General features: G+C 42.7%; 2 protein-coding genes across 2 annotated transcripts; one reads left to right on the forward strand and one right to left on the reverse strand.

Moving 5' to 3' along the window:
• The first annotated feature begins 6 nt into the window (after window positions 1-6).
• On the forward strand, window positions 7-3167 carry LOC109463893 (spliceosome-associated protein CWC15 homolog). Its single transcript, XM_019760776.1, has 6 exons — window positions 7-376; window positions 826-932; window positions 1241-1323; window positions 1703-1804; window positions 1961-2064; window positions 2391-3167. The coding sequence occupies exons 1-6, from the start codon at window positions 246-248 to the stop codon at window positions 2512-2514; spliced, it is 651 nt and encodes a 216-aa protein (XP_019616335.1). The 5' UTR covers window positions 7-245; the 3' UTR covers window positions 2515-3167.
• Window positions 3168-4422: 1255 nt separating this feature from the next.
• On the reverse strand, window positions 4423-23239 carry LOC109463670. Its single transcript, XM_019760522.1, has 20 exons — window positions 22065-23239; window positions 21844-21920; window positions 20139-20292; window positions 19526-19686; window positions 19329-19432; window positions 18667-18828; window positions 17688-18332; window positions 17260-17508; window positions 17024-17074; window positions 16360-16602; window positions 11518-11676; window positions 9352-10553; window positions 8979-9055; window positions 8282-8438; window positions 7160-7320; window positions 6690-6793; window positions 5804-6508; window positions 5181-5429; window positions 4974-5024; window positions 4423-4746 (listed from the first exon to the last, which is right to left on the reverse strand). The coding sequence occupies exons 1-20, from the start codon at window positions 23229-23231 to the stop codon at window positions 4490-4492; spliced, it is 6135 nt and encodes a 2044-aa protein (XP_019616081.1). The 5' UTR covers window positions 23232-23239; the 3' UTR covers window positions 4423-4489.
• Between the last annotated feature and the right edge of the window lie 211 nt (window positions 23240-23450).

Below are 23450 nucleotides of genomic sequence, written 5' to 3' on the forward strand. Positions count from 1 at the left end.
CTTCTTCCAATCGCACCAGAGAGGATATCTGTGTATTTTTAAAAGTCTCGGGCAGGTAGGGACGTTGTATTCACACCGTTGCCGTTCTCAGATTTATAACTACAGCCGCAGAACCAAAGAGAGACAACGTGTGAGAAACACAAAATTTTGAGGAAAGTTGTGACGTCTGGTTGAGTTTTCCCTCTTTCAAACGTCGCCCAAAAGAAGCTTTTGGAGTTGAACTGAGCAAAGACTAGCCCAGAAAGATGACAACAGCCGCCCGTCCAACCTGGGACCCAGCGAGAGGCGGGACAGGGAAGGGGGAGGGCGACCTGAGTAAGCTGTCCAAACAGTACTCCAGCAGGGATCTACCAGCACACACCAAACTCAAATACAGGTAAAGGTGAACTCACTGGCTGATCTAAAATTACGTCTAACTCGTATTACTTCTCATTTAGCCCTACAATGGGTCACTCTACTGCTTTAGCTTTGCCAGTTTGCCTTCTTAAAATATTTCACATCAACTTGTGTAGGCCACTGTAAACTTTTAGTAATGCTGTACAAAATGGCAAGCTTCTATAAACACCAAACTAAAAACTCATGACTCCTACCCAGAAAACAGCATGAAATGGTCACAAAATATTGTACAAGCCCCTTTTAAATTATTCCAGCTTTCAAGTAGTTGAAAAGTAGAGTAAGACCATGTGCAAATCATTATGTATCATAATTTCCATCTCATTCTCACCGGTATCAAATACTGAAATAGTAATACAACAGCAGTCTGCCTCCATCAGACAATATGAGTAGATCTAACGTACAGTTTCTCCCATGTGCTGTTGTGTACAGGCAGCCAGGTCAGGACACCTCCGAGGAGGTTCGCAGCCGTGACTTCCGCCGTGAGCTCGAGGAGCGTGAGCGCCAGGCTCGCGTGGAGAAGAGGGGGGATCGCAGAGGTTCGGAACTCCCAATGATTTTATTTCTACATACATGTATATACCCATCTTTTACCTTCTATTATCAGTGCCCCATTTGTATTTGTTACAAGGTTACTCAGGAGGGACAAGATCAAAACTGTGCATTGAGTCAATGACCATTGTGAGTGACTCAGTCCTTGATAATTGACCTTATCATCACCAGCTTTTATCACACCCAAGTAAAATTGAAGAACAGTGCCATCACATGTTAATGCTAATTTGTTACAACTGAAACAGATTAATCATCTTATTGAGACTAAACCATCCTATTGTTCTTCCTGATATAGAACCATCTGGGTCATCCAAGCGCCCCCGCCTTGACCAGATCCCAGCAGCAAACTTGGATGCAGATGATCCTGTAGATGATGATGTAAGTATGACAGACAGGTACAGACAAATAAAGAAGTCATCTTGCATCAAAAGTTTCATGATACACGTAGAGCAAGAAATCAGAGATACATCATGGTTTATATTTCGTACCATGTTAACACAGTTCCCATTCCTGGTGACATCACAAACTACCAGTAAGTCACAAACCCTGTCAATCAACTGAAAGTAAATCTCAGCCCACCAACTTCCAATACTTGCTTCTGAGGACAAGATATGTATATGCAAACACTAACTAAACATCACTGCCCAAAACAGTACTTCCAATGCTTTGGCTACCAATTTCAAATTGAATAATGAGGTAGCCCACAACATAGGAAATCCTCTTTATGATGGCATGTAACATATTTTCTTTCCTTCAGGATGACGATGATGATGATGATAGTGATGATGATGACACAGCAGAACTGCTGGCAGAGCTGACAAAAATCAAGAGGGAGAGAGCACAGGAAGAAGCCAAGAAGGTAGGCAAGGGCAAAAACTAGCCAAAAAGTATAAGTGCTTACCTTAGAGGCTTAGATCCACCTGCAACATTGTTTTTTGCAACAATTTGTAAGATAGTATTAGTTTTATGCAGCCTCCATTTTTTTTGCGTGTTTCATGATTTTCTCTGATGACAGGAACAAGAGAAGAAGGTTCAGGATGAAAAGATCCGTACAGAGAACATTCTCCATGGCAACCCCCTCATGAACCAGGCTGCTGCCAACTTCAAGGTCAGCCGAAGGTGAGCGCTGCACTATTTTCTCTGAGCAATTTTGCTTCATTTTTTATTATCTACCAGTAACCTGTTAAAATTTGTGCTGGGTTCCAGCCTTTTTACCTTTAGTATGCTTTCACGGTAGCTTCTGTCTTAGTACGCGTGTAGATCTGTATCTGTATAGGGTGTTTAACTGCCCGTAAGCGTCAAACAAAAGGCATGCGGCACAGTAGCGGCTGGCTATATTACACCAAGCAACCAGCTATACCCAAGCTAACTGCAGGCATTGTTTAAAGCTTTCTACTAGTGATACCAAGAAAGTTTCTAACTTTATTTTCTCCCATTTCTCACAGATGGGATGATGATGTTGTGTTTAAGAACTGCGCCCGCGGGACAGAGGATAACAGCGGAGGTTTCATCAACGACACTCTCAGATCAGACTTCCACAAAAGGTTCATGAACAAATATGTTAAGTAGACAGCCCAACGGTGAACCTATGGTGTACAGACTTTTTACTTTGTCATGTCATTACCATACTGTACTAATAAACTGTACCAATACCTTCCACTAAAGTACATGTACTGTAAAATACTTGGAAACTTTCTTCTGTTGTGTGGACCATAACTAAGGTAATGCATAAAATCGCTTAAAATCACTTATCTTCAAATTATGTACAAAATATCAACAAAAACATTGTAGACAAAGCTAGAAGCAGAATAGAAAAGAAAAGATTCTCCATATCTGTATTAACGAAATAACCCATGTATTTTTAACACTAGCATTAAACTTGCATTTTCAGTCTTTCCATGAACAGATATTTGCAGCATGTTTTCAGAAAGACTTTGCGTGTGTTCCCTCTGTTACCGGGCGGTACTTGAGTATTTTCTTGTTTCAGTATGTGCTTGTATTATTTGCCAATCTCCAGTAAACCTAACAGATATTTACATGGCCACTTTTTAGTAGTGACATTGAAGTACAAATGTAATTGTGGTGAGTAAACATAAGATTGTGACAAGTATATCTTTACAATTCTACAAAATGTCATGGTCAGCATATGTATTACACTTACCAGTATGTACTGAAGCTTATTGAGGGACTCTGGAAATATTTTATGTACTTGGATTAAACTGAGTTAAACATTACAAATGACTCAGGAGTGATGATAAAATCTTGTCAGAAATACTGCAATTATATGTTACACTTAGAGCTGTGTACCTAAACAAATTTTAGGTACAGGTACAGGTACAGGTACACAGGTTTAGGTACAGGTCCGGACCTGAACCTGTACCTGAACAATTCGACCAATTTATATGCTCTTCTGAACTCCTTCAATAACAAAAAACATAAATAAACTTGATAGTTAAGGTGTATTCTTTGTTTATGGCGAATGCTCAGACAAAAAAATATAGGCAAAACTAAGTGTTTTTGTTTTCATGAACACACTGTCCTTACACAGGGACCCATTGTTAACCAGCTATTTACACATTTGAGGTCACAAATAGGCATAAAATTGGTGTGAAATTATTTAGGTACAGTACCGGTACTGAGGGATTAGGTATTTTGGACCTGTACCTAATCAATTTTTCCGGTACAGTATCGGTACTGCGTACCGGTACACAGCTCTAGTTACACTACATTCTGAATACATGGGTCCTGTAGTGCAACGGCAGAGCATTCGGCTCAGAACCAAAAGGTCCCGGGTTCGAACCCTACTAAATCTCCAGCCTTGTGCCCTTGGGAAAGGCACTTTACACAACTCTCCTCACTTAACTCAGGTGAAAATGAGTTTGCCAGAATGATCATTATCATGATCGTGGGCGTTAAAAAGAAAAACAAACCAAACCATAACTCTTATTTGCTACACTACATTCTGAATACTAGTACATAACTCTTATTTGCTAACTGCAAATTCCATTGCACATGCTTAAGAAACAAATTGCCAATGAAAGTACCGCTAGCCAATGTGCACATGGCATAAAAGTTTCTAGGCTGAAAGTCCCAATGAGTAGAATTGATCTTGTACAGGGTTACATTTATACAGGTCATAATCTCACTGGGCAGGAGACCACACCAGCTTTGCAGGCATGCGGCGCGGTGGCAGCTGGCTACATTATACCGATCGACTTGTTACACCTAAACCTTGAACATCTAACTCTAAACGTTGTTATCTAATGATAATACACCTTCGGTACTTGATGACAGCGAGTTCCACTCTGTGATAGTTATAGCGAAGAATGAGTTTTTGAACACCTCAATCCTTGGTTGATAACTCTGGTACTTGAAAGCGTGGCTATTTCTTTCTGGGCTTGTATTAGGTACTTAGTAGCTACTCCCTGCGGCCACGAGTATGCCTGTCATTCATTGGCCTTGTCAGCTACCAGCTGGCGTGCAGCAGGAGAGGGAAGAGGCCCTGAAATCTTCAGAAACAAAGCCAAGCTGAGATAAGCTACTACTACTGTAGCATCTGACACACTTCATCTGCCAAAGCGGTGAGGTCTGCCTCCCTCAGAGCCAGTTGTAGAGCCTGAACTGTAGCAGCGCCCCCCTCCCTCAGCCGCCATGTTTCCAGCACATCCATGCAGCACTCCTTAACCTCACGGGGATGTCTGGTCTCGATGCCGTCAATCTGAGCAGGTTTCAGACCAAGTTTCCTGGCAAGGTCTTTCCACTTGTCAGGACCTGTGTCCTCAGCAATGGTGAGGAAGACAACTGTGCAATAAAATGAAGAGAAGACTTTAATAATTGTATAGGGCGTGATTTATAAATGACAAAATATAATGAAGACTCGATTTAATGAAATGAAAGAAAAAACTTTAGGAAAAACAATATACATGTATTTCAAATATCAAAACTGTTGTTCTTGAAGTGTAGATTTTGATAAACTACAATCATATGTTTTGGTACAACGGCTGTAAGACTCCTAAAGAGAATGTTACCTTGCAGTTTCTTTTTCAGGTTAACTACCTCCACCTTTTCCTCAGCTGTACCTAAAGGCAAAGAAAAAACTTATGTCTTAAAAGTAAGGCATTGAATTAATTGACTATCATTCCAAATCCTTGATCAATCATCAAATTTTACCACAGGATGATACAGTTTTCTGCAGTGCATTGAAAATCTTGAATTTGAGTGTACTTAGTATTCACCTTCAATTTCCTGTACTATTGCCTTGAGAGAAGCATCCACTAGTGCATCTCGGAGGACTTCAATGGAGGCGTTTGTCCCTTCCCTGTTCTGCCAGGTGTCTAAGACATCCATGCAGCTTTCTTTGAGGTTCCCTCGATGTTTGCTGCCCACGTCTTGGATCTGAGCTTCTGTAAGTCCCAGTCTGCGAGCCAGGTCTGGCCATCTGTACCCGGTCTCTGAGGAAATGGTGTCAAAGACGGCCTGCATGTCTTTGAGGAACATGCATTCAGTTGATTAAAATCTGGGTAAGCTTCATTGCTTTCATGATAAAGTGAAGCTACCTCAAGCAAGTCTGGTTTTATATACTGTCATTTAAGTTCACCTTTGAGTTGGTAGATCACGTGCGAAAGTTAAACTGGTCTCCAGCTTTTAAAAAACTGGACTTTTTGACTGACTCACTCAGTCTTCCTCTGAAGAAGACTGGGTAAGTCAGTTGAAAATTTGAAGTTGAGCCCATTTTTTTGGAGTTGTAGAACAGTTGAACTTTTCCACAAGTCTGGTTTGAGACATTTACTTGCTGATTGCAAACATAAATGTTATATTGCCTTTCCTGGAGAAATTTATATATATGGAGAGTTCTTACCATCAGCATCCATGTCATTGCTGCCTCCTTGTTCTGTTCCACGGCCTTGTTCTGCTGACAGACTGGTATTGCTGACAGAGGTTGAGATCTCTTCTAGCACAGCACTGGTCCTGGAAATTGCTTCCTGTACGTCTACCTTCCCAGACACTTTCTCGTACATGTCAAGTGCTCTTGTCAAAGCGACCATGGCTTCGTCAGGCCTCCCCTGTCCTTGCTGTGCCTTTCCGAGGAACTCCAATGCCTCAGCAGTCCAGACGTGAGTTCCCCATCTTCCTTCGTACCAAGTTACCGCTATCTGCAGTTCCTCTTCTGCTTGTTCGTACTGTTCTGTGTGTATGAACACTTTGCCAAGGTTCATGTTACTCAGTACCGACTGTTCACCGTCCACATAATTCACCTCTTTCTGCATCTGTTTGGCTTCTTGTAGGTACTGCAATGCTTTGTCATAGTCCTTCCTGTACATGTACTGCTCAGCAACGTTATTCAAGGACTCCACCTTGGTCTGAGCAGGTTTTTGGAACCATTTGCGTTTCATGTAGAGAGCCTCTTGGTGTAGCTGTAAGGCTTTCTCTTTTTCTCCTAACTTGTCATAGGTGATAGCAAGGTTGTTTTTAGACGGACCTATGAGTGGGTGATCTTCGCCGACCATTTCAATCCTCATCACAAGGCACCTTTCGAAGTATTCTTTAGCTTTCAAATAGTTTCCTGAAATGCCGAAAAATTATATTTTAGCATTGAAATTAATTATGTATGAGGAATGCAGAGAAGGTTTACTGTTTTCAGAATTAATTGCTTTTCTGAAGTCTGTTTTTGCTTACAAATGCCAACAGATGGGGTAAATGGAGGCAATGTACAAACCATCCAAAAAAATCATAGTTTTACTCACCAACAAAGCTGTGAACGATTCCCAAGGTGGCCAGTGTTATCGCCTTTCCCAAATGGGGCCCATGCTTGAGACGTTCCCACATCTCAAGTGATGTCTCAAGAGAGCTGAAAACAGAACAGAAGAATGAACATTTGGGGATGAACAGATTTGGTGCTAACAACATTTGACATGTTAATACAGCCTTCAACGACACATTTTGCCCATAGGCAAGTCATTATACAATACACAATACATTACGGGTTTTGCAGAGGCACATTGCATTCTGTCAACAAGCTGACATGCAGTCACCACAACCTTGGCTTCAGATGGTTAGCACACAATGTACTTACAAAACAACTTAGATTTGCAGCAATAACTCTATATCGAAGACAATAATGGAAAACCATTAATAGTATGATGGAAACATAACTCATAAGCTTTAAGTTATAACTTAAGTATATATAATATTTGGATACAAGTAGAACAACTACCTGATAGCTTCCTCGTGTTGTCCCCTGGTGTGGTAGATCCCTCCAATGTTGGAGTATAGCCTTGCTAAGACGGTACTGTCTCCTTCATGCTCAATCAATTGTTTTGCCTGCATATATTTCTCATAAGCCTCCTCAGGTCTATCTTTGTAGTTTGCCAACACCTGAGAACAATCCAGTATTTTGTTAATATCTATCTATAAAAAAAGTGCTGAGCTTGTTTCTATGTGTAACATTATAGCTTGATTTGATTCAATTTATATACACACATTCAGGACCCATACTTAAACATGTTTCCTTATCCTATGATTTCCTATATGATGGTATGTTGAAAGACATCCATTGTACAGAGTCAAAGAAAAAATTGCATTTCATAAAGCGGTTTCAAATTCGAACTGTCAGCATATCAGTTGATAGCATATCACTATCAACTGTACATGTCCTCACTACTTGTGAGAAATTGAGCTGGTCTCAATCATGATGTTTCTGACTCAGGGAGAAGAGTTGCTGTTACAGTTCTACTCGGTAACCCGCAATCCAGGTGAGTGGTCATACCATTCAGGTGGTAGCACCATTCACCTTGAAGTGGCCTATATATTAGATGGCTGTGTTACGTGGCGACCACTAAGGCCACACCGATTTAATTCTATGGATGACATCCTCTGAAGACCCCCAAACTAGTGTGCGCGGGCGAAAAAAATAAAAATCCGGCCAAAAATAAAAATGCTACAAAACCACAGGAATACAAACCTGGTATTGTGAATTTGGCGCATTACATAGCGACGTATACGACAGGCCGACACATGCTGGATTTTTGCAGAATATATGAATCGACACTGCTGTACGTATGTACTGAGTTCTTGAGTCTTGGAGCTTCGGTAGCCTGGCTGCCGTCAACCAGAGTTATCACCACCATGCACTACCCAGGCCTAAAGCCAGGCCAGAGCCTCGGAATACGTGATCTTTTTTTTTTTTTTGAGATCGGGCGAAAATCAATGCGCGCGCGGATGTCATCCATAAAATTAAATCGGTGTGGCCTAAGTAAAAAAAAATGTACTTTCCATCTAATGTAATCTGTGCCTCCTATCTGAAAGCTTGTTTATTGTGAAACTTGTGTGTACTCACAAACCCAATGATTGTCAGAATTCTTGCACGTTCCTTCAGTGTTCCACAGACCATGGCAGAGTTGAGGCAGGCAGTGTAGAATGGAATGGTCTGGTTGGGATCCCGCATGTACTGCATCAGGACTTTCTCTCCATCAAAGGCAGCATCAATGAAAACCCTGTGGAGAAAATATTTATCAAAGGGAATGCATGATGGACACTAACACTTTGTTTAAAGTCATCACTGACAACAACCTCCAGTCATTCAAAAGGCATCTTCTTTCCACCACCAGGCCTCGTGCATGTAACTGAACACCATCCATGCATAAATATAGACCTGTCCTTGGTGCTGAACACCATCATATATAACCACACATAGATATGCACACAAACACACTTGTCCTTTGTGCTAAACAACATTCATTCATATATCATAGATGTACAGACCTGTCCTTGGTGCTGAACACCATCATACATAACCGCACACAGATGCACACACAAACACAGTTGTCCTTTATACACATCAATACAGATATTTTTATTAGAGAATATTTACTTAACTAGTATTTATGATTCTTGCAGGGATTTTCTGTAACTTTGCAGTTGTTGTAAACCAATGATTAGCCAGGAGTGTTACAACCCAGGCTGTTGTTTACATTAGCACATGATAGAAACAAAAATTTGAATGAAGAGTAGGGTTAAGAACAGTGCAGACTTACCTGTAAGCATTGTCGTCAGAACAGTTTATGGCTTCCAGCATCATCTTCTCAATATTTCTGTAATCTGCTGTGAGTGCCTATGCATGACAATGACAAGAGTAATAAGCATTTAGTTTTATTATGCTTTGAACAAATCATACCTAGTTTAAGTTACTAACTATTGTATAATCATTATTATAATACATGTGTATATAAGTTTGTATAGGAGTACAATAATTACCCTATAAGTTGTTGTGTTGTCCCTTGTTGTGGTAGTATGAAAACAGATCAACATTACAGATTAAGTGACATCAAGGAGCTTTTAATTCAAATTGAATTTAAAGTTCCTTGGTGACTGGTGGCATTAGCAATTTTCATTGTCAAAGGCTCTTACCCACACGCCTCCTGAGGCATCCTTTGTCATTGCATCACCGATTTTCTTCAGAGCATCAGCAAAGAAGACGCAGTACCTTCGGCGGGTCACCCCAAGATCTAGATGGCTGCTGAGAGTTGTCTGCACAATATTCCGCAGGAGAGGATTGATGTCGTACCTCTCCTGGGAGTTGTGGAAGCCAAACTCCAAGAGCGAGCGCTGCCTGAGAGGACGCAGGGCGTGCGCCTTCACCACGGCCGTGCTCTCCTCCCCCGTAACCGCTGCTGCTGCCGCTGTACTAAAGGATCCTGGGATGAAGTTCAGTGCTGCGTAGTGTTTCTTCAGTACCTCAGTCAGTCGGTCCACCGCACTACCCAAAACGTGGCCTACTTGTTCACTCTTACTGTAGCTCTCGTCGCTGAGTGGGCTCTCCAACACATTCTTTTTAACAAGCTCAATCAGTTCCTCTGGGGTGTAGCCTGGCTCCTCTTCATTGTGCTTCAGTTCATTTCCAGCTATAGTCAGAGCAAGAGGTAGACCACCGCAAAGGTCTGTGATATCTGAGAAGCGGTCTGTGGGAATGTTCGGGGCCAATGTCGTCAGTAGGGCTCTTGCCTCATCACTATCAAGACGGCTCAGGTGGATACCGAAAAAAACGTGCTGCTCTTTTGCCAGGCGAAACTTTGTGCTCGAGGTCACCAGGAAGAAGACTTTAGAAGAAGCTTTGATGATCTCACAGACCACATCTAATAACTGGGATCGTAGTTCACCGTCGTCCACAATAGTGTCCATGTTGTCCAAGATAAAGAGGTGGAAGCTTGTGTGCTGTTCTTTTTCCAGATGCTTTACCTTTTCGAGAGCAATGACCAAGGCTTCTCGGGATGATATCGATCCAGGAAGAGCTCCGCCCAAGAGAGCTGCAAACACTGCATCGATGATCAAGTTAGTGCTCTTGAGGTTCCTCACATCAAGGTGGTGTCTCTTAAGACTGATGTTTCTCTCTCGACATTCCACAAAGATCTTGAGTGCGGCTTCCTTGGCTAGGCGGCTTTTACCCATGCCAGGCAGGCCAGATATCAGACCGATCCTGCAACCATGTTCGAAGTTTTGCTTGATCTTGCTCAGCTCCTTCTGTCTTCCATGGAAGGGGATGTCTGGGAAATCAATTTCACTGCTGATACCTGCTCCAAATGGTACACTTCCCTTTGGGAAGCATGGTGGTTCTGTTGAATGTAAAAGAATGGAACATTAATACATGGCCAAATAGTATTATACAACTTCATTTTTTACAAGTAGTATTAAGCAGGTTTGCAGAAAAACCTGTCCACCTTTCAGGCCAGGCTACCTGGCCAGTCCACCAGGACATTTCAAATTACTGTCTGTATAAGAAGACACAATACACAAGATGTATTTCATAATACTTAAGACAAATGTCATGGACACAATTTGCATTGTGTACACTTAGTGTAGGCTGTGTGCATGCATTATAAAAGCTATTTTTGTTCTCCTATACACAAACCTTTCTGACTTGTCTCCTCTTGAGACTCATGGTCACTGCTGACTGAGGAGCATTCAGGACCACCAGCTGTTACAGGTACTGTAGTGTTCCCATCTGCAGTGAAGCAAGGCTTGTGATGTTTTCCCGGTGGAGCACTGTCTTCTGTTGCACACCTTTTCCTTGTCTCTAAACAAATCTCACCTGTCAATATGAGAAAAGTAGGGTTCTCCTTGTTTATCAGAAACACATTGATATAGCAAGTCATTGAACTTCAACAGTTACTGTGGTTTTACTGGCAAAATTATACTACAGACACTTCAGTAAGGTGCACTGTACAATAATATTTTGACATACATTTGCCTCACCTCACCAGTCCCATAGCAGACAGAGTTATATTAAACAGAAACCTCATACAAATACAATGCATTTGAACCATGTTCACACATACTCCTGTTTATTGCTACTTACGCAAATTATGTTATCAGCATTTCAAAACGTCATCAAGTGACAAGAATTTCAGCTTCACAGAATTTATACGTCAAATGACTAAAGGTCATCTTACAAAATAAGATTTATGTAATATTTCATGATCTCATGTACCAAAAAGTTTAGCATTAGACATTTCAAATTGGGAAATACAAATGTATTTCCTTCATCAATTGCACAGCAAAAGCTCACTACCTACTTACCTTCCTTTCTCTGTACCTCCTCTGCCTCTTTTGCCAATCTTGATTTCTTCAGGCCTTTCAGCACTTCTATCAGTAACCCTAAACGACCTTCACCAATCTTGTTCTCATCTTCTAGCATCCTAAAAATCTGCAGAGGCGTGGCCTTCTCCAGTCTCCTTCCTCCAAGGACATTTCCAAGGAGTGCTCGTAAATTTTTCACTTCCCTTCTTTCTAAGTCATCATCTATTTCCAAGTACAATTTGTAACGGAGGGAAAGTTCATCCATGATTGGTACACCAGTTGTCACTGAATCCTCTTCATCGGCCAGGGCAGTCCTTGCAAAAATAAAACATGTCACACTTTGTCTGTGGAGTTCTGAACCTGGAATGTACCTTGAACAATGGGCAAGGAGGTATTGTTTTGGTTGCTTGTCTGTGTGTTTGATTGTATTTGTAGAAACAACACAACATGTATTCAAATGCAATGTGCTGTACTGTGGCAGTATGATGGGATGGTTACAGCAGATTGACCGTAAGGTCATGTTGGAAGGAAATGATTGTTGCCAGGTTGGGAGGAATACCCACGCAAGTCACCCAATTGATGTTTGTTTTGTTTTTGTCGCACAAGACAGTTTCTTTATCTTAACTAAGGCCCGTTCAAAGTACATCACACCATCTCTTTGGTTGAGCCAATGAATTACATAATACATCGACAGAATTAAAAACACCAGTCTTGTATCCCATACAAGTAGCCTGTGCACTTTCACACAGCACAAGAACATTTTTATCATAAGTAAGCCCAACAATTTGACTAAAGCCGCCCACTGCTCTGCTCTACAAATATTCCATTGACTGCTGTCACAATACCTTTCGACATAACTCTGCCTATACCCTAGCAGGATGTGAGGTCATTGTTTACATCGCCAATAATTGTTATCCGGGCGTAACTCCCTCGCTTGCTCTGGGGCATTGGGGAACCTTAGCTGGTGTAAAAATAAGAATTGCGTATCAGCGCTCCTGTCCCCCTCCGCCCCTAAAAATAAAGGCCGCCGATCAAAAACGTCTGCAATTTCTTCTTTGTCTGTGCCATCAAGGACATTATAGTAGCCCGGCCAAATCCCCACTCAGTTGTTCAATATGCATCGATCGTAATGTTAGTGTACTTTCGCTTTCAACAAAAACGGATGTCGACCTCGTCTCTGCTCAGAAATACTAAGGATGGATAAACGTTACTTCGACATTGTTGGTAACTCAGTGTCAATTCAGCAATTCTACTACATGTATTATGTACGTGTCATTTCCCATATATCGTAGACAGTTAAGCAGCAGTTTACCGTATTTGTTTCCGTATATACCTACCATTTTGAATCACCTTCAGACAAACATGACCTAATTTTACGTGACTTTTACACCTGTATTCGCTAGCGAAAACAGGTGTTTCGAAAGTACTCCTACCTGCTCAACTTTTGGCGGTTGTACAGAGACTAACAAAATAGCGACGCCGCTGTATGAATGAATATTATGTTTGATAACGTTAGCTGTGTTACTTGGCTGGTACCCCCCTAGCCTAGGCCTTACCTGGTGGGAAACTCGAGCTCGTCGCTTGGAGCACGTCCTAAAGTTTTCACTGCATTTGTTTACACCGATCATACACGAGAACGGCAATTCTGAACCGCAAATTTGTCAAATGTATTATTCTACATACATTCTACGTACTGGTATACCTGACGAAAGATGTGCACCGATGTCAAAGGCATGGCGCACTGCTAAAAAGTCTGCCAGTCCTCTGCAAAGGTTGCTAGTAAGGGTATTCCCCTGACTCATTTTGCTGTTATGCAAAAATTCTACTTCTCAGAAGGCCCGCTGAGGATCATGGGGGTATTTACGACATACTCGGTGATCCTTTTATCTCGTTTTATGATGGATGACCAATCGAATTCCTAGAAATATCAATTATTGAAATGCTGACTGTGCAAGCAAAGATCATACGGTCTGGCTTGAACTTTAAACTTTATTTACCATCTTGTAATTTGGCCCGCTCATGGTGAATGATTAACCGCAACAAGGCCTTGTAGTGCGTTAGCCTCCGCAAAAGCAGCAGAGTTTTGCTTCAAGTATAGGATTTACATCCTTGTACGTCGGAAGAAAACTGTAGGGAGTCTAAATTGTTTCCTTTGAGTCCAAGAACTGGCTACAAGCGAAGCTGATCATGAAAAGTATTGGATATCTTTTTCTAGTCATTACGCTCAACGAGAAACAAAACATAGTTATTTCGGATTGACGTGATGTCGGTATATGTCCAAAGTTTAAATACCTCTTTGTTCATAGGATAAGGCACACCCACTGACGAAACATTTGGGGGAAATTTTTTGAACTCCAAAACCTCGTGAGACGTGACTATGTACAAAACCAGAGGTTTGCAAAACGTTAGAACCCCTACTATTAGCGATTGTATGAGATGTGTTAAGTTATATTTCAGATATCATGTCTAGATCTGCTATTGCAACTAGCTCTGCTTCTCTAAGGGCCCGTCGCATCTCGCCCCTCCCTCAGCCGCCATGTTTCCAGCACATTCATGCAGCTTTCTTTCAAGTCTCTGTGATGATGTGCCGCAATGCCGTCAATTTGGGCCTCCTTCAAATTGAGTTTCCTTGCGAGGTCTTTCCACTTAGTACGGGTTTCCTCAGCAGTGGTACAGAAAAGCCCTGCCATTGGCAAAATACATTAGTTTGGTCAATGTTTCTCTATATTCTAGATATCTGTATAGTACTAATGTGTATAGAAGACAATTGTATTTGTGTGTTCAGCACCAAGGACAGGACTCTATATATTTATGCGTAAATGGTGTTAAGCACCAAGGACAGTTTATGTGGTTATTAGAAATCTTGACGGTAGCACGTTAGGTCGACCCCATTCTATTTATATCTTTATTCCACAGAAATATCTTTCATCCACGGTCTGCCAGGACAATTCATTTATGTATTCGTGCCACACCGTTGGTTCTTTTAACTATAATTACATGCCCTCTCTTTTAGACTAAGGCAAGAATGACAGATCCTGTTTGGCTTGGTAACAATTTTTATTAGGGGTGAAGGCCGATTAAAAAATCATCAGGAGGGCGGGTGGGGAAAACATTCTCTCCTCGCGCTGAAGATATTTCTTCTCGCCGTCTCTCCTCGCGTTATGTCTTCTCGCCGTCTCTCGCCGTCTATTTCTTCTCGCCGTCTCTCCTGGCGCTGAAGATATATATTCTCGCCGTCTCTCGCCGTCTATTTCTTCTCGCCGTCTCTCCTCGCGCTGAAGATATTTTTTCTCGCCGTCTCTCGGCGTCTATTTCTTCTCGCCGTCTCTCCTCGCGCTGAAGATATTTTTTCTCGCCGTCTCTCGGCGTCTATTTCTTCTCGCCGTCTCTCCTCGCGCTGAAGATATTTCTTCTCGCCTGTCAAGCAAGCCCAAGCTTCAATCCCCAGGGTTGGACCCAGACATGTTCGGACATGTACCGAGACGTTACGTTAACACGTATAGCCCCCCTCCCCCCGTGTCCCAAGTGAGGTGTTTGGCGCGGTCGAACGTGAATGGCGTTTTCGCGACGAGGTTCGATTTGCGTATTTATCTCCTAGGCAGCCAACGGAGAGCCAAATTATGTAAGAATAAATGAATGAATGTGACCCTGGCTAGGTGGGCCAAGCAGATTGGGCACAGATTTTCACCAGAATTAATAATGCAGCCAATATGGTATAAGTGCATATTCGCACACTTGGTCCATGCCTCATGCATACCAATTGCTTGGTGACATATGCAACATTTTTCCTCGCTGGCAGCAGTTTCTTCAGACAAACTGGTGCGACACACGAACGCCAGGACAATTATATATATCCCGATTAAAAATGGTAAAGCAAACTTTATAAATAAGTCCATTAGGTATTTTCCCGAGGCACAGCGGCTTTCCGCCGAAATTTTCTGCCGCGCCCTGGATCTGAAATTTCTTAGCAGGGTATTTATAGAGATGGTATGCAATCTGATGGGCTAATGATACGTGTCGCCATGCCATTGGTCCTTGAGTGGGCATTGATTGATGTGCTGCTTCCGACGACGTCCGTATAGAATTAATGAATTTCTTCCGACGACGTCCGTACACACGCTTCCCAAACTACGTCATCGGCAAGCGGTGGTGTACTCTCCAAGCAGAGGTTTGGGTTATTTTTGCCAATTCTGGCGTGTTTTTAGTCTTTTTTATCGGGGTTTCTTTTTTGCACTGGAATATTTTTCCATCCAACCTCAAAAAAAAAATTCCTGTGCAAAAATGAAACCCCGATAAAAAAGACTAAAAACACGCCAAAAATAACCGAAAACCCAAACCTCTGCTAGAAGAGTAGCAGTTATGTCATTCATTATAAAATGTCAGAAATGCTTTCTCGTGTGGATATCAAATGATTTATTTGTTCATTTGAATTTACCACAAGATATACAAGTGGAAGGGAGGACAAAACAGGTGCATTGACACCTTTACAAGTTGTCCTCCCAAACACAACATACAGATATAAAAGCAGATTACACACCAAATTGCAGTAATGAACAACATTAACATCAAATATTATACATCAACATCAAGTATAATACATACAATGGTGATGTGTATAATGTTTACCCTGTTTGGTGTACTATATTTATCTCACTGCACAGATGACATAGCTCTCTCAGCCGGAGGTCATTGACCCCCACTCCAAGGGGGACGGCAACCTTATAATAGGGCCAGCGCCCGCCAGGAGCGCGACTTAGTCAGGCTAGCAGATGACATATCCATCTGTCAAAGTGGATATCACTCTTCCCATTAGCGAGTACATGTATGGGATCTTTAGTTATATTTCAAATATCATGTCTGCTATCGCAACTAGCTCTGCTTGCATCAGAGCCTGTTGTAAAGTTTGAACGGTCGCATCTCGTCCCTCCCTCAGCCGCCATGTTTCCAGCACATCCATGCAGCTTTCTTTCAAGTTGCCGCGGTTCCTTGATGCAATGTCGTCGACTTGTGCCTCCTTCAAATTGAGTTTCCTGGCGAGGTCTTTCCACTTGGTACCGGTTTCCTCAGCAACGACATAGAACATCCCTGCGATAATCATAAATACATTAGTTAAGAAAATATTCTCTGATAAAAATATCTGTACTGAATACTGATGTGTACAAAGGACAAGTGTGTTTGTGTGTGCATCTGTGTATGGTTATGTGTGTGATGGTGTTCAGCACCAAGGACAGGTCTTTACATCTATGATATGTGAATGGATTTTGTTTAGCACAAAGGTGTTTGTGTGTATATATATCTATGTGTGGTTATATATGATGGTGTTCAGCACCAAGGACAGGTCTATATTTATGCGTGGATGGTGTTCAGCACCAAGGACAGGTCTGTATATCTATGCGTGGCATTTCAGCACCAAGGACAGACACATTCAACTGACCATTGATGGTTACTCATAGAAAACTTGAATTGTTGACAGAGATATCTATGGCATTAGAGACATGCAAATTACCTTGCAACTTCACTTTACTATTTTCGACTTCGATCCTCTGCTCACTTGTATCTAGGGGGAACGAAAAAGAACATGTCATTTTCAGGACTCACAAAATGCGATATGTATTATATTTCTGGTCCAGCCGTAACTACTAGTAATATCCAAAGCATACTATATAGGACTCTGCATACACTTTCTAACAACAGCAATGTAAGAATGAAAAGCATAGCATCTTGATATCATTATGGACTAACCTTCAAGTTCCTCGGCTATAGCCTTGAGAGAAGCATCCACTAGTGCATCTCGGAGGACTTGAATGGATGCGTTTGTCCCTTCCCTCTTATGCCAGGTGTCTAAGACATCCATGCAGCTTTCTTTAAGATTCCCTCGATGTCTGCTGCCCACGTCTTGGACCTGAGCTTCTGTAAGTCCTAGTCTGCGGGCCAGATCCGGCCATCTGTACCCTGTCTGTGAGGAAATGGTGTCGAAGACGGCCTGCATGTCTGTAATATTGCAAATGTATCTAAGTTACACATCAGAACCCTTGGACACTGAGGATGTACAAAGTTACAAGCTTCACTTTTATTCCAAACCTATTAATGCTTTGAGCCTAAAATCAGACACCACTCATTTGAAAAGCTGCAAGAAATACGCATGGAAGAGAACATCGATAGTCCCTTACCAGTAGTAACATTGCCTGATGTACTCTCATGTTGAGTCAGATTAGACGATAAACTGTGGGTTGTTTGCGTTGTTTTTTCCTCCATATTGTTGTCGTTTTTAACTGCTCCATCGCTTCCTTTTTCTTCTCCTTGCCTTGGGCTTTGCGTTGATGACGATGCGGCCATGGTGTCACTGCCTGAAGATGTAGTGATTCCTTCTAACAAATCCCTGGTCCTTGGAATCGCTTCCTGTACGTCTACCTTCCCAGACACTTTCTCGTACATGTCAAGTGCTCGTGTCAACACGGTCCTGGCTTCGTCAGCCCTCCCCTGTCCTTGCAGTGCCTTTCCAAGGAACTCCAACGCCTCGGCTGTCCAGACGTGAGTTCCCCATCTTTCCTCGTACCAGGCCGCCGCTATGCGTAGTTCCACCTCCGCCAGTTCGTACTGCCCGGTTTCTATGTACAATTTACCGAGGTTCACGTTAGTCAACACCGACTGTTCGTCACCATCTCCCACCTCGTCCTGCATCTGTTTGGCCTCTTGTAAGTACGGGAGCGCTTTTTCGTAGTCCTTCCGATGCATGTACTCCTCCGCGACGTGGTTTAATGACTCCACCTTGGTCTGAGCCGGATGGTGGAACCAGCGCCGTTTCATGTGAAGACCTGTGTTATCATATTCATTTTTAGAATTATGATTATTTTGACATTATGTTGTATCCACTTATTTTTTAATAAGTTTAAAGTTATTTATGCCTTTGTCGATTTTGTTGGCACCTTCGTTGTTTAGGTACAACACTGGATTATCTTAAGATTATTTTGTTTTTCTTTGTTGACCTTTGTCTTCTATTAATTTTGAATTTACCTAAATTATGTTGTTATTTTCATATACCATTTGTACACGTTTTTTTTATTCATATTTCATTTCATTATGTTATGTTGGACCCCAGGAACAATAGTGCCTAAACACTGATGGGGATCTGACTAAAAACAAACAAACCTCGTAAGTGCAGCTCCAAGGCGTTGTCTCTGTCGCCCATGTTGTTATAGGCGATGGCAAGGTTGTTCTGGGTCGGCCCGATGAGGGGGTGGTTTTCACCGCACATCTCGATCCTCATCTCCAGACATCTTGTGTGGTAATCCCTGGCTTTTTGGTGGTTACCTAGAACAAATGAATTTATTCATTGGTCGAACGTTTATGCTCTTAAGGGCTACGTACAGTTTAAAAGTTAAAGTTAAAGAGCCTTCCCGCGTCCAGTGACGCATAGGGCGGCGCCCATCTCCGTTCATTAGCCCTGGGCCAAACACAGCAGTCACTACAGCAGGGGGCTAGTCCACTGACAGTGGTGTGTGTTTAACTCCCACACTCTTTCCCAAATGCTGAGTGCTAAGCAGAGAAAACAGTATTGAGGCAAATGATTGATACTTCGAAAATGTTGGACTTTTCAAAGTCTTTAAAGTCATTTTAAAGTCATTTTTAAAGTCTTTGGTATGACCCGGTCGGGGTTTGAACTCACAACCTTCCGGTTACAAAGCGAGCACTCTACCAATTGAGCTACTGCACCGTTTCAGGCTACGTACAGGCCATGGCAATAAAGCAGTTCTAAGTGCAATAACAGTCACTGTGATGTAAGAGTAATCAAAGATGTCTAAAAGACTTACCGACAAAGTCATGGACGATCCCGAGGGTGGCTAGAGTGACGGCCTTCCCTCTTGTCGGACCGTGTCTGAGACGTTCCCACATCTCCAATGAATCTTCCAGATATCTGACAGTAGACACATTAAAAATTTAACAAGTTAGTGTACTAGTATGTCATTTTTCCTAAAGCATCAGCATCGTATAAGAGGATACGCTGTACCTGATAGCTTTGCTGTGTTGTCCCCTGGTGTGGTAGACGTATCCAATGTTTGAGTAGAGTCTCGCCAGGGCAGTGCTTTCTCCTAATGGCTCGAGTAGCTCCTTAGCCTGGATGTACTTTTCGTACGCATCCTCATACCTGCCCTGGTAGTTTCCCATTGCCTTTACAACGATACAAGAGTTGTGAAAGATGAATAGAAGATTCTCACTCAATGTTGGACTTCATTTCTCCTCAGTAATTTCATTGTATAGAATACGCACACATACCGACACACACGCGCGCGCGCGTACACACACGCACGCACACACACACACACACACACACACATATACACACACGCACACACACACACACACACACACACACACACACACACACACACACACACACACACAAACAAGCACGAACTGAGTCGACTAAATCTTCTTAATCTGCCCTACTACCACGTATTCCCTTACCCATTGCCTCATCCACTACTCACCACTTGGCTCAGCAGCGTTACCTAAACTTTAAGTGGTAGTATCGTGAAGAAATCCAGACATCACTTATCACTGAACACTTAATGTTGTACAATAACGCATCACAAGTCAACATACTTTCAAACAGTACTCACAAAGCCAGTGACGTTCAGTAATTTGGCACGTTCTTCCGGACTTCCATAGACCATGGCTGAGCTCAGACAAGCCTCGAAAAACGGGACCGCCTGGGCCGGATGGACGTACTGGTTAATGACTCTCTCTGCCTCGTATACAGCACGCATCAGGGCCCTGGTGAACAAGATATAGGAGACATCAGACTCCAGTGTTCCTAGCATCAGTGAATATATTGAAACTGTATTATACCTGATTGAATTTGACCATAGAATATGACTCTTACTATTGTACGGCGTAACTTGTTGCGGTGTTACAACGTAGTTTATTTTCATACCGTGGTTACACAGTACATATTCCTGGCAATCCCATACCACATCCTACTGCCCAGGACATACCGGATTCACAACCATGTCAATCAACCGACACCCAATCTCCATCTACTCATTTCAAGTCCTCGCTACGCAGGACAAGATATATACAAACATACCCTAAACCAGCACAACCCAAATCAATACTTCCGACACGGAAGTTCTTCTTTTATTACTCCGTGAAGGAGGTCAGGACCTCCGGACGGAGTGTTGTAATCGGCTGATTTTTCATGTTCGCAGTCAAAACACTGGGTTCTCTTTGTGTAATCGGCACGCAATTTTATACGCCGTCTGCGGGCATGCCCGTGTTGATGCACGAATGTGTATTTTTGCCGTTGCTGCTTTCGCGGTCAATGTAATATCGCAGACGCACCCCTACAATTACGAGGCGAATTGGAATGGTCCAGAAAAACGCGTTGTTTGGAATAGCAGTGGGGTTCAAAAAAGTTCATGCAGATACGGGGTGGTTTTTATAAGTGGTTCCAGATGTTTTTGCCCATGGTTAAGAGATGCCAAGTTTTTTGGAAGATGTTCGCAGCCAAAACGCATTCTTCCGTACGTCGCATTTCTGTGTAATTTCGCATGTGGTGTTGCATTATGTCCGGGATGATGCACGTCTTTTTATTTTTACCGTAGCTGTTTTGATATTGGAGTAAATGCTTATTTTCGAAACATCCCCATTTCTTTGAAATGGTTTCGTCCGTTTATGCAACTGTTACTGCGCTAATGACGACCAGTCGCGCTGTCCTGATACACCGCGAATGTGCGAGTGTTCCCTGTAGACAGTCCCGGGAGTCATTTTTTTGCACATTCCAGGAGCCAAACCAAAATACGTTCATGAACCGAGTCCAAAAAACCGAAACGTGAAAATCGGATGATCGGACCTGATGTACATTTCTCTTTCTATAGATTGTACACACAATACACACATCTTTAGATAATCTGGCCATGGCAGGTTAAAAAAAAGTAACCCTGAATCATACTAGATTAGCGTAAATGCATGTTAATGCGTTCAAAACAAGAAAAAAATTGTTTCCGGGTATTAATCTCTTGAATCACGGCGCTGAATATTGACGCAAAAATATTTCGGGCATCGCGCGCCCTTCCCGCGTCACGTGTAGGCATCTCGCATCTCTGATTGGTTGTTGCGTCTTAAGATGACTGAGCCGACGAGCGTTTAAACAATTTTTCTTTGTTCGATTTATTACACTTCACAGAGAATTGTCGCCAATGGCTACTTCTTTTTGTTGCAATATATAATACTTCACGGAGAATTGTCGCCTATGGCTTCTTGTTGGTTATTAGAGGCACCTTTCTAGTCACTCATAAATGAGTAATTGAATCATGGTAAGCTCACCCGTGAGTGTCCTCGTCAGCACAGTTCACCGCCTCCAACATCATTTTCTCGATGTTTTTAAACTCTGTTGTCAGATCCTTGAAATGAAAAATTAAAAGATTCATTAGGATTCTTTATACTCCTACAGTTCTTTAGTTTACCAGATGAAAGAATACAATCGTTATGTATTTTGTGTATCATCATAAAGTTGAAGGTTTGTATGTATCGTAAGCCTGACCTACCTGTAGCCCTCTCGATGCGTCACTGTTCATCGCTATTCCGATCTGCTTCAGTACGTCAGCGAAGAAGACGCAGTAGCGGCGACGGGTGACACCGACGTCGACAAACTGTCCAAGCGACTGTTGCACAATGTCCCTCATCAGGGGGTGGATGTCAAACCGTTGCCGTGAGCTGTCCAACTCCAGCAAGGACCGTTCCCTCAGCGGACGGATCACGTCTGCTTTCGCCTGAGCTGGGCTCTGTTTCCCCGCGATAGCAGCCGCAGCCGACGTGCCGAAAGACCCAGGAATGTAGTTAAGAGCCGCGAAATGACTCTTGATGACGTCTGTGAGCTTCTCGATTGTACTTTTTAAGACATGGCTGACTTGTTCGCTCCTGCTGTAGCTTTCTGCGGAGAGAGGGCTCTCCAAGACGTTTTTCCTGAGAAGTTCTGTGAGTTCCTCCGGAGTGTAGCCGTCTTCGCCTCTTTGGAGCTCAACTCCGGCGATGACCAGGGCCAGCGGTAGGTAGCCGCACATTTTCGCGATCTCTGCTCCGTGAGCCTGCAAAGACACGTCCGGTGCGATCGCAGATAGTAGATTCACTGCTTCGTCGGGCTTCAGCGGACTCAGTTCAACGTCAAAGAATATCCTATATTCCCTCGCCAGTCGGAATCTTCTTCGCGAAGTCACCAAGAACAATACGTTACGAGTCTTCTGGACGATTTCGGTTATGAAGTCTAACAGCTCGGTTCGTAAGCTATCGTCGTCCAGTATCGTGTCGGCGTTGTCACAGATGAAGAGATAGTGGTCGTCACCGAGGTTCAGTCTTTGCAATGCCGCCGTCATGTTTTCTAGCTTCGACGAAACCGTTGTCTCTTTCTGTTGCAACATCGAAGCGAAAATTGTGTTCTTTATCAACTTCGTACTCGTAAACTTTGCAACATTGAACGTATGGTACTCTAACTTTACATTCTGATGTTCACATTCGACTGACATTTGAAAAGCCAACTCCTTGGCAAGACGAGTCTTTCCCACCCCTGGCATCCCGGAGATGAGACCGATCTGGCGGCCATCTTGGAAGTTATTTTTGATGTCGGCAAGGTGCCGGTCCCTTCCACAGAATGGTACATCCCTGTCGTCTGCGTCCGAGTCCTGTCGGTGGCTTTCCTTCTTCTTGAAATACGCCATGTTCCCAACCTACGATGTTTCAACAAAGGACAATAGATGCTTGTCATACTATCATAGTGCGGCCGCTTGTGCAACTTGCATGGTGCATGATTGAATAGCAAAGTTCTTTTCTCACAACCACCTGTTTCACAACAGCTGACGTTTTCATAATACTGGTTATTTATCCCAATTTTTTTAGCACCATATTTTTTTAATATTCTAATACTAGTGAATTACAAT

Source organism: Branchiostoma belcheri, unplaced genomic scaffold (genome assembly GCF_001625305.1).
Source record: "Branchiostoma belcheri isolate BF01 breed outbred unplaced genomic scaffold, Haploidv18h27 scaffold13, whole genome shotgun sequence".
NCBI lineage: Eukaryota > Metazoa > Chordata > Leptocardii > Amphioxiformes > Branchiostomatidae > Branchiostoma > Branchiostoma belcheri.